This window comes from Mixophyes fleayi, chromosome 4 (assembly GCF_038048845.1).
Source record: "Mixophyes fleayi isolate aMixFle1 chromosome 4, aMixFle1.hap1, whole genome shotgun sequence".
In the NCBI taxonomy this organism is placed as follows: Eukaryota; Metazoa; Chordata; class Amphibia; order Anura; family Limnodynastidae; genus Mixophyes; species Mixophyes fleayi.
Genome location: NC_134405.1, coordinates 334,201,806 through 334,213,896, shown reverse-complemented (window position 1 = coordinate 334,213,896; position 12,091 = coordinate 334,201,806). Strand labels below are relative to the sequence as shown.

The 12,091-nt window shown below is 44.2% G+C and overlaps 1 protein-coding gene across 2 annotated transcripts in view; it reads right to left on the bottom strand.

The window, feature by feature from the left end:
- The window catches only part of SYN3 (synapsin III), a 248,071-nt gene that overhangs the window by 15,376 nt on the left and 220,604 nt on the right, over nucleotides 1–12,091 (bottom strand). For both annotated transcript variants that reach the window (XM_075210442.1, XM_075210441.1), the window contains exon 8: nucleotides 6,904–7,046. In XM_075210442.1, coding sequence (XP_075066543.1) covers nucleotides 6,904–7,046 — 143 coding nt within the window. The remainder of the gene's footprint in view (nucleotides 1–6,903; nucleotides 7,047–12,091) is intronic.

Sequence of the window (12,091 nt, the reverse complement as noted above, 5' to 3'; positions counted from 1 at the left end):
CGCTTTTGGGTCTATTTACTAACAAAGTGCAGTAACAATCAATGCGCACTGCTGCAATTTTCATGCCGTGAAGACCCCCCCGCGCTACCATTAAGCCTTTCACCGGCAGCCTGACGCTTCCAGCGAATGGAGCAAGTGCCAGGCGCTTGCTCCATTCAGGTGGAGCTGGACATACTTCCCCTGGATCTCACTGTCATACAGGTAGCGCCATCCTGAGATCAGGTCTATGGGGACAGCGCTAAGCTCCGGTAATGGAATTAAGGCAGCAGAAATCTCTTATTTCTCTGGCGTTAACCCTTTGTTAAATAGCAAAAATAAAAGAACCCCACAAAATTCACCCCACAATTTTGTCTCTTCAGCTTTTGTTAAATAAACCCCTTTATCTCATACATGCCAACTCTCCCGGAATGTCTGGGAGACTCCCGAACTCTGGGTAGGTCTCCCGGAATCCCGGGAGAGCCGGCAATTCTCCCGCATCTGCCGGCATGGAGGGGTGTATGGGCGACCCGTTGCGATTTGCGTCATATTGGCCCCGCCCCCAGAGACGTAATGCCTGCTTTGGGTCTTTTTACCACTCTAAAAAGACCCCAAACAGGCATACGTCATTGGGGGGCCAAAATGACGCGAATCGCAAAACCCTGCCCCCTTCAGCCCTCCCTTCACACCCCTCTTTAGTGATCTCCCAGAGGGAGCCTGTCAAAAGTAGGTAAGTGTGCTTTATCTTTCAATAATCTCACTCCACAAACGCACCTCCGTGCTCCGTAAGCCTACGCGCATTGACAGTAATCTAGTCGCACACGGATTGATGTGAAGGCCAGGACCGAAACCAGATTCTGCGCAGACCCCTTGGGCCTTTTTGCAATTCACAAATGGACATCACTTTTTGGGAACTAAGGGAGAACGTTATGTACACAGATCTATAAACACTTTGTGGAAGGAAAGAGGGTCTGGAGGAGTGACTGCACCTCCGAAAGAGGGGTCTGTAAACTAGGACACAATGGTCCATGGGTCAAAAAAAAAAAACCTTTGAAAATAAAGAAGCGATTCAGGAACCACCGCACCTGCCCCTAACACAGAATATAACCCTCAGTGTGGCTCAGATCATTCACACTCGCCCGCGCTGGCAGCGAGAGAACAGAGCGAGTCCCAGCGAGCTATTGAGGAAGCTGCGGCGTGCAGCTGACATTTCCATATTTGCTGCTTGATTTTTTTTTCTCACATAAGCGTCTCCTATATTTTGCTGTGGGCAGTTGGCTCAGGCTCCAGACCACGTCCAGGCTCTGCAGACAGCGCTGCATTGTTTCATGTGACGATGGAGCCAAAAGAACACACTGAGCCCCCCCCCGGGGTGGGTGCTGGGTACTTCCTGATCTCCCAGAATGACATTCTCATTGGCCTGTGCCTGTGATAGCTTCATTGTTTGCCCCCCAGCACCAGCATCATGTGGGGTCATCCGGCCGCACACATTAATCATGCAAGTCACACCGAGGGCCGCGGACGGCTAATGACTGTGACACTAAGAACAACACGCCGCGCGCTTGCTGGGCTCACGCACAAATGTGATTTATGTGAGTGCAAGAAATGTGTCACCAAACACCCAGAATAATATGACCAAAGAAACAAACAGCCATAAATAAAAATATAAAAACACAATCATTGTGATGTTTAGTAAATGTGATGGTATTTTAAACTCAACCCCAGTTTAGTTACTAAAGGCCCCTCTATATTATTATGTGGTGATAACGGTTTTCTACCCCCGCTTATGGCAGCGATAGAAAATCTGTTATCGACTCAATTTAGTAGTGGAATATCGCTGGAGCAGCTGAGCCATATTGGATGGCGGCGGTAAGATTTACCGCTTCGTGGAACCAGCTTTGGTGAATCTGTGCATGAGTGACCTGGCTTAGTCGGGTGGCGCATACGTAGAGGTACTGGGAGCCTGGACTTGCAAAAAAATTAATGTAAATTAAATTATATAAAAAAAAATACTTTTAAAAAAATACGTCTTTTAAAAATACATAGTTTGCTGGCGGTCTGATTTGAAAAATAAGTGACACCGCACGCCCAATGCCATCATGACAGACAGCGGTAACTAGCGCTTGCAGTTGGGGAGGGGGTGTCAATGGAGGACACACTATCGACCCCTTACCTTCACCTGCAATTAATGTAAATAAATGGACCGTGCTGTGTGCAGAAGTCACTGCCGCGGCGCCGCTATTCCCTCCGCAGACGCAAATGCAAGTACGTTCCTATAAACCGTAGGTTCCATCCCCACACCCGTCCACAGGCTTTTACTAGTGTTAAAAAAAACCCGCTAGTAACAGCATGATTTTTAAGGCTAGTGGGTAAGAGGTTTAACCGTACCAAGAACGCTGAAGCCGGGCGCTGTGTACGCATCGTGAAGGCACTTGTCCTAACACAGGTCGTCACCAGTCGGAGAAATGTGCAACATATTTGGTGGGCAAAAAAATTTGCACCTATGCACTGTATAAAATTGTTGATAAATTTCCAGAATGGTTTTATTGCTGGATTAAGCGTACAGACAAATCATTGAGGGTCCTTATGTAGTGTTGAATGCAGTTTACGTCTAAAATGCAAATGCATCCAAAAATAACACCCATATAACATGGATATGTTGAGCCGGACACATCTAAGCTGATGGTCATCAGTTCGTAGCTTACACCAGTGATCGAGCACCCGCCAGTTTCCCATCTCCTGACGGGTGCATGTGCTGCTGAGTCTCAGTCTATGTAAGTCGTAGTAGTGCCAACACGCTCTTACACGCCCCCTTCATACCCCTGTTCTACTTTTTCAATCATCAATACCTGTTTTCTTCATTATTTAATGCTTTATCTCTTATTATGGGCAGCACGGTGGCTCAGTGGTTAGCACTTCTGCCTCACAGCACTGGGGTCATGAGTTCAATTCCCGACCATGACCTTATCTGTGAGGAGTTTGTATGTTCTCCCCGTGTTTGCGTGGGTTTCCTCCAGGTGCTCCGGTTTCCTCCCACACTCCAAAAACATACTAGTAGGTTAATTGGCTGCTATCTAATTGACCCTAGTCTCTCTCTGTCTGTGTATGTATGTTAGGGATTTTAGACTGTAAGCTCTAATGGGGCAGGGACTGATGTGAGTGAGTTCTCTGTGCAGCGCTGCGGAATTAGTAGCGTTATAAAAAACGCTGATTATAATTATACATTAGTTGCAAAGCGCCAACATATTGCGTAGTGCTGTACATTGAGGGGATCATGACACAAACAAATAAAATTCAATGATTTGAAACAGGAGGTAATGATGAGCTTACAATTTAATCACGTCATGTGTGCTTTGTGTGTGTAAGAACTTGCGGTTTGCTAATGGCCTCTATATTTATTTTCATAATGTAATTTGTCAGGGATGACGTCCATTAAGTGTTTAGCTAACATAAACATGGACCCATCCCGGAAAACAGGAGACAAACTTTCCCAATATACACTGCAGTGTAGCCAGTGGACGGGGCTTTGAATGGCTGAATCAGCAGGTGGAGGGTAGGATGTCATACTGTCCTCTATTGACTCTGTGCGTTAACCTCAAGGAAACTTCATCCCCGTGAGTCAGAAGGGAGTTCTCCTATCGTATTTACGGGGATCACCCATCACATTTTCTCAATGTAGCCACAGACACCTTGCGGTAACGCACCTTCCGGTAATTGCATCTGTGCAGACAGAGGAGGACCCGCACTAGATGTGCTCACAGGAGGCGTCAGCAAATATATCCTAACTAAACACATGCAACCAAAACCTTACAACAGACCCACAGTGACTTCATCTCAAGCAGCAACGTATTTAACCCTCCACACACCCCAGAAACACCCTTTCTCTGCTAGGGAGTCTGCAAAAAATAAAACCATCGGGATGAATTTATTAAAGGTAATTGTTTTATGTTATGATGGAATGTTGAGACTTGTCCCTAGATACACTGCAGAAATATCACATCTGATCAAAGCTAGAGATGCTCACTGAACCCTATGAACTGGTTTTGGTTTTGGATCTGGATTAGCTTCGTGTTTTAGTTTTGGCAAAACCGCCCTCGTGTGTTTTGGTTTTGGTTTTGGATTTTTAGAAAAAATTCTAAAATATGCTAAATTCACATAATTTGCTCTTTTTTGTTCCTACATTATTAATTACCTCAATAACACTAATTTCAAGTTATTTGCAGTCAATTTGGACCACCTCACAGGTCACAATATTAATTTCATTCACTTTCGGGCAAATACTGCAGCGACCTGGCTGGATGGTAAGCGACAGAGCAATGACACAAACACACGGCAGTTCCTAGCACATCTAGGACACATTGGCACACAGCAGTGGCAGAGAAGAAAATGGTGTTGGATCTTAAAAAGGAATCCAAAAATTGGAGATCCGAGATCCAACGACGTAACGATGACGTTTTGCCTCGATTTCAAATCCAAAAAAGCGGCTCGGTTCGGTACTCGGATCTGCTAAGTTCGGGTATGTTCGGTTCTCGGGGAACTGAGCCTGAGCATCTCTAATCAAAACATCTTTGCCTGAATTTACAAAAGTGCTGCATGTCTTGCCAAGAAAAGGTCTTAAAGCAGCAATTCCACATAAAATATGTTGTCTTCTTTAAATATCAAATTAAGTATCTTTAAAGCATGCATCTAATAGCCATTTTTTTCTTAGCTATCATTTTACAAATAATTTTCTCCTTTTCAAATTTTCTCTGGTGGGCAAACAGAAATGGCTGCCCGACACAGACACAGTCAGTCTGCTTCACGGACACAGGCTCACAGTTCTCAGCATGTCATGTGATGACAGAAGGGTGAGAAGGAGGATGTCAGAGCTCAGAGGAACGTTCCAAAGCCTCTCTGCTCTCTACATCATGTGCCATGTGACTGTGGTTGCCATGGTAGTCCACAATAATAAATCATTAATAGCAGCCTGAAGGAAAAAAACAAGAGCAAATGGTAATAAAACCAACATTCTTCTTATAGTCTGCCACAGTTCTTTATGTTTTGTTTTATAGGATTGCTGCTTTAACAATGATCTAATTGCAGCCAAATACACAAATGAATGATGATGTCTTTATGAAATTGTCTGCCTTTTAATGGAAGACAAATAACCTATTGTTGAATATTCGTAGATTTGGCAAAGGAAAATTAACACGTGTCAGTTTTGAAAACTTCCATTAAAAATGTAATTTTGTAGTTACACTTTTTTTATTTAAAAAAAATGATCATTTAAACATCAGACTCACAAAATAATCATTAAATATCACTTCCAGTTTTAGGATATCTTTTAAAATGTAGCAGCAAGGGAGCACTTATGGTGCTGAGAGTAATAATACCGGGGGGTATATTTGCTAAACTGCGGGTTTGAAAAAGTGGAGATGTTGCCTCTAGCAACCAATCAGATTCTAGCTGTCATTTTATAGAATGTACTAAATAAATGATAGAATCCACTTTTTCAAAACCGCAGTTTAGTAAGTATACCCCCATGTGTCTCTCCTCTCCACCCTGCTTCAAAATCATCCACAACCTCTGCTCTGCTTTTGAGCAGAGTTACATTACATGTAATAAGTTCATATTACATATGGCTCCGATCCCGTCGTTTTTAAAATCTGTTGATTTTGTGAATTTGGCTATGTTAATTTTTTCTCTTTTAAACATATTTTCGGGCTGTCTATTTAGGTTTTATTCAGAGTGCGCTAGCATAAACTTCATACAGTTGAAGTGTAAGTCTGTAAAAATAAAAGGATAAAAGATGAATATTGCCAGAGGTGATCTAAGCAAAGCTGGTTAATCGGACAATGGTGAATATTTATAATAAGGAAAAATGCATATGATATTACTAACACCTCATATTGAGGATTATAACTATTTTGCTTCATTTATACGCTTGAGTATAGGTAGGGTATGAAAAGTCGACAGTTAAAAGGTCGACAGTCAGAATGTCTACCGTTCATAAGGTCGACACAGTTAAAGGGTTGACATAAAGCACTATATATAAAACAGCAATACATATTAAAAGAAAAAAACCTGATGGGAAAAAAAAAAAAAATGGCATGCCCCCCCCCAAACAGCTTAACCAACAATAGTGCTGCCAGCCTAGGCTGGTACAAGCAAAATTGGGGGGACAAAAAGCATGGGCTCCCCTCGATTTTACTATCACCAGTACTAGGCTTTGGTGGCATTATAGCAGGGAACCCGCGGTGTGGGGTCCCCCTACCATAATGCCAAACCAGCCCCCAGCCGGTCAGAACGGGACTGGATTCCCTAGGAATATTGGGTCCACAAAAAAAATATGTGGACCCCCCACTACCGTGTCAATACTGCAACTACACCTCATAGCTCCAACAGATTCTACAGCGCTGTACAAAAAACTTTATTCAGGCAAATCAGTTCTTTACAATCTAAACTAACTAACACGGGCACAGAACACAAACGTAGGTGGAAACATGACAGCACTCACTAAGAAACATTTACCTGCCCACCCGAACTCAGAGAGAATATACAAACACAGAGCCTTGGTGAGAAGAACCCAAAGACCACAGCACTGGATGGCAGCAATGCTAACCACTGTGCATCCCATTATTTAAGGCATAAGGCAGCCTTATGGGAATCACACTTTTACAGTACTATCTGTATTGATCTGCATCGGTCACCTCGTTCTCTTATGTTGTGGGACCTGAATTTAAATTCACATCAGCTTTTTGCTCAGAATTCTCATAATAAAACACTATTTGGTTTAGGAGACAGACAGGCACTATTGGGAGAGGTATAGTGATGGGGAGGACCCGATACCATCTATGTAACAGACACAAGACAAGGAACAAGAGGGAAGGGAACAGGGAATTAAGGATGGGAAGATAAAATGCAGGATTGGTTTTCTCCCAAACTTACATGTACGCTTTGTAATTATTTCCGATCTTCTGGATGCGGATGTCGTACTTGGAGTCTACGAACGACTCAGTGGTCACGTAGGTTTTCGTCATAGCCACAATGCTGGCCATGTCCTGGAAGTCATACTGGTTGTCCACCTTTACCTGTCGGGAAGGAGAAAAGGATGAGAAACGGATCTATAAATTGCTCTTTGCGCTTGTGAAATTAAAATGCTATGTTGTCTCTAGAATTGTGCTTAGATGTTGTATCTCTTTTTCTGGACTAACTGAGTTTATAATTAGGAGCAAAGCAAAAATAAGGAGCAAATTTGCACCTTGGACAAAGCCATGTTGCACTGCAAGGGGGGGTTGGGGTGAATGTAAAATGTGCAAAAAGCAGCCAATATTTTGCTGCATGCAAAATAAATGTATTTGCACCCCTTGAATTGCAACATGGTTTGACCAGGAGCGAATGTTTTCCTTCACTCTAAATAAGGCCCCAAGTATATAATTCAGCCCAGATTACTGTATGGGGAAGGATGGCGAATAGGTAGGGATTGTGATCTGCCATGTTCTGATTAAAATGAGTTATGGGGAAGGGAAGGTGGGCTGTATCTTTAAACACCGACATCAATGAATACACCAGGCTTCAGTGACTTCCAAGTACAGTCTGTAGATTGTGGATGATGGATGCCAGGTCAGCTACCTCCACCCTTCCTCAGTCACAATCTACAAGCTGTGCTCCACGGCTATGGGCAGATAAGAATGATTTTTTTATCAATGTTTCCAACCCTATGATCACCACCTTATCAGTTCATGCTGTCCAGATATCTTCATAAAATCTCAATTGAAACGCAGATTAACATAGACACAAAATACACCTAAGCATTTAAGAGGAGATCTGGAAAACATGTCCTGTTGAGGATGTCTGAGTAGAGTTTAAAAATCATTGTATAAGAAACCCTTATCAGGATATTCTATCGTAGCAACAGTTGACTTATTTAGTTTTCAGTTGCTTTTATATGATGCTCAGAAACCATTTCTTGGTCATCAATAACTAATACAGACACAAACATCACATAAAATAATACACTCACAAAAAAACAAAAAGTTAAACAATATTTGCTGTACAGCGGAAATTATTTCACTTTTATAAGTTTCCCAGCTGCAGACACCAACACAAAGGGCATTCGCTTTATCAGATAATGTCACCGGATACATTGGGAATTAATTTCCATGGTAGATATGCTTTTATTTCCCACAAATGTTCCCGCAGAGATTAGCAGTGTGAGCACTATGCAGTAACTACGAGGCTCCGTTCCACATGTGGCACATTCCAAAACACGTGTTGTGCATCTTGTCAGACGTTCTGGGTGAGTCATCGCCCAAACTGTGAGGTTTAAAAATGTACAAATTCAAAGGAAAGAAGTGAACATTATATCTTACGGATCACTGACAGGGATGACTCCGAAACCCGCAGCTAAATGGGTTACAGCATGAGGGCTGCAGACAGTAAATGTTACAGCTTCACCCAGCAACATCAGAAATGGGCAAATCTCAGGAATAAAAAAGAGCAGAATCCTGAAAAGTCACTTCAAACGTAAACTAAGATTGCACTGTGAATGGTAAATACAGTATGTATTCAGGACTGTAAGTTCACTAAACGGCAGTGACATCACATATCAACAGTGTTTCAGTGAGGCGATTCTCAGTGATGTCACTGGTTCCTAGTGAATGGATAGACTGCACTCTCAGTGATGTCACTGGTTCCTAGTGACTGGATAGGCTGCACTCTCAGTGATGTCACTGGTTCCTAGTGACTGGATAGGCTGCACTCTCAGTGATGTCACTGGTTCCTAGTGAATGGATAGGCTGCACTCTCAGTGATGCCACTGGTTCCTAGTGAATGGATAGGCTGCACTCTCAGTGATGTCACTGGTTCCTAGTGAATGGATAGGCTGCACTCTCAGTGATGTCACTGGTTCCTAGTGACTGGATAGGCTGCATTCTCAGTGATGTCACTGGTTCCTAGTGAATGGATAGGCTGCAGTCTTAGTGATGTCACTGGTTCCTATTGAATGGATAGGCTGCATTCTCAGTGATGTCACTGGTTCCTAGTGAATGGATAGGCTGCATTCACAGTGATGTCACTGGTTTCTAGTGAATGGATAGGTTGCAGTCTTAGTGATGTCACTGGTTCTTAGTGAATGGATAGGCTGCATTCTCAGTGATGTCACTGGTTCCTAGTGAATGGATAGGCTGCATTCACAGTGATGTCACTGGTTTCTAGTGAATGGATAGGTTGCAGTCTTAGTGATGTCACTGGTTCTTAGTGAATTGATAGGCTGCATTCTCAGTGATGCCACTGGTTTCTAGTGAATGGATAGGTTGCAGTCTTAGTGATGTCACTGGTTACTAGTGAAGGGATAGGTTGCAGTCTCTATGATGTCACTGGTTTCTAGCCAATGGATAGGCTGCATTCTCAGTGATGTCACTAGTTTCTAGTGAAGGGATAGGCTGCATTCTCAATGATGTCACTGGTTTCTAGTGAAGGGATAGGCTGCACTCTCAGTCATATCACTGGTTCCTAGTGACTGGATAGGCTGCACTCTCAGTGATGTCACTGGTTCCTAGTGAATGGACAGGCTGCATTCTCAGTGATGTCACTGGTTCCTAGTGAATGGATAGGCTGCATTCTCAGTGATGTCACTGGCTCCTAGTGAAGGAATAGGCTTCATTCTCAGTGAGGTCACTGATTCATAGTGACTGGATAGGCTGCACTCTCAGTGATGTCACTGGTTCCTATTGAATGGATAGGCTGCATTCTCAGTGATGTCACTGGTTCCTAGTGACTGGATAGGCTGCATTCTCAGTGATGTCACTGGTTCCTATTGAATGGATAGGCTGCACTCTCAGTGATGTCACTGGTTCCTAGTGAATGGACAGGCTGCATTCTCAGTGATGTCACTGGTTCCTAGTGAAGAGATAGGCTGCATTCTCAGTGATGTCACTGGCTCCTAGTGAAGGGATAGGCTGCATTCTCAGTGAGGTCACTGTTACCTATTGAATAGCTAAATTAAGCCCAATTCTGAGAAAAGGAGATCTTTAAGAAGTTGGAAACTACTGTCCCATAATAATTCTCTCTATGTTTATCTATATTCTGGAAAAATTAGTATTCCTCCAACCTATAGAATATCACCAGAAGTACAACCATCTATCATGCTTCCAGAATAGCTTCCAATTACTATTTTAATAAAGTTGCTGCAAACTGGAAGTATGCTGTAGTGGTCATTGTTGGCAGCCAGGTATGTTTAACACCAGACATGAAACAAACACCAGCTCTGACTTTCATTGAAGGTTTGTTGTGCTGCAGGATGTTTCGTGTATTTTTACCGCTATCTATGAGACCGAATCTAAACAGTTGTACAGCTGGGAAAACACTGTATGGTAGCAGTGGGATTGTTTTCTTACATGTAGGAGTTGTTCTTAATGACATCACTTGGCAGGACAGATAAGTGGTTAGTTATTTGGAGGGTGACGAGGGAAGCTGGGGTCAGGACATTAAATTCGTTATCGTGCTCCTGTTCCCGTAATGAAAATATTTATCAAGATGCCGATCTCCCTCTGTATAACCGCAGGGCGAGGGAAGCAGAGCAAAGGCAAGCGGAAAAATACTGCAGTTTATTACAAATTAGAAGCTTGAGTATTTAGGAGATGAGAAGGAGGGTGTATCTATAGATAACGGGGATCGTGCGTCATTGCACAGACAGAGACCTCACTTCTGTTATTTCCCATTTTATCTCTCAAGGCCTCGTCTCCCTGTTTTGATTTATCCACTATTAAAATTTTCTCTCTTATATAATTCCATTTCATTCGGCCAAGGTTACTAATGATCTCCTATCAGCCAAATCCAAGGGTCACCTCTCCGTACTCATCCTCCTTGACCTCTCCGCAGCCTTTGACACCGTGGACAACCCCTTCCTGCTGCAAACTCCTCTCTCTCGGCCTCTCTGGTTCTGTCCATGCCTGGTTCGCCTCATACCTCGCTAATCGCTCCTTCTCTGTATCCACGTCTGGTTCTTCCTCCTCCCCCTACCCTGTCCCCGTAGGAGTCCCGCAGGGCTCTGTTCTTGGCCCTCTGCTCTGTTCGCTCTACACTTCCTCCCTTGGTGCTCTCATCTCCTCCTTCGGTCTTCAGTATCACCTTTATGCTGATGACATTCAACTCTATATCTCCTCTCCTGATATTTCCTCCACCCTCCTCGCTCGGGTATCCGACTGCCTCTCCGCCATCTCCTCCTGGATGTCCGAGCGCTTTCTCAAAATCAATATCTCTAAAACTGAACTCATTGTCTTTCCTCCGCCCAGACTCCCATCCCACGATGACCTCTCTATTGTCGTCAACAACACCACCATCGCCTCTGTCACCCAACTTCGCTGCCTGCGTGTCACCCTCGACTCCTCTCTCTTTTGCCCCCCACATTAATTCCTTGCCCAAGCCTGTCGCTTCCAACTACGCAACATCGCCTGCATCCGTCCTTTTCTCTCTCAGGATGCCACCAAAACTGTCATCCACGCACTCATCATCTCCCGCCTCGATTACTGTAACCTCCTCCTCACTGGCCTCCCCCACTCCCGTCTCTCCCCCTCAGCTCTATACTCAATGCGGCCGCAAGACTCATCTCCCTCTCACGCCGCTCCTCCTCTGCCTCACCTCTCTGCCTTGCCTTATACTGGCTCCCCTTCCCCTACAGAATCCTTTTCAAACTCCTCACCACCACTTACAAGGCTCTCTCAAACTCTACTGCCCCTTATATCTCTAACCTCCTCTCTGTTCACACTCCTGCCAGCTCCCTGCGCTCGGCCAACGACCGCCGCCTCTCCTCCACCCTTATCACCTCTTCCCACTCCAGAATTCAAGACTTTTCCCGTGCAGCCCCCCTTCTCTGTAACGACCTCCCTCGTTCCATCCGTCTCTCTCCTACTCTTTACTCCTTCAAACGTGCACTCAAAACTCACCTCTTCCTCAAAGCCTACCAACCATCTACTTAACCCCCATCTCCTCCCTTTGCTCGACCTCCCTTCTCTCCTCTTGCCTCAACTGGCTCCTCTTGTGCCTGGTCTGTTTATCCTCCCTTAGGATGTAAGCTCGTATGAGCAGGGCCCCCTCCCCTCCTGTCTCCATACCTGTTCTTCCGCTCCGTCTTTAC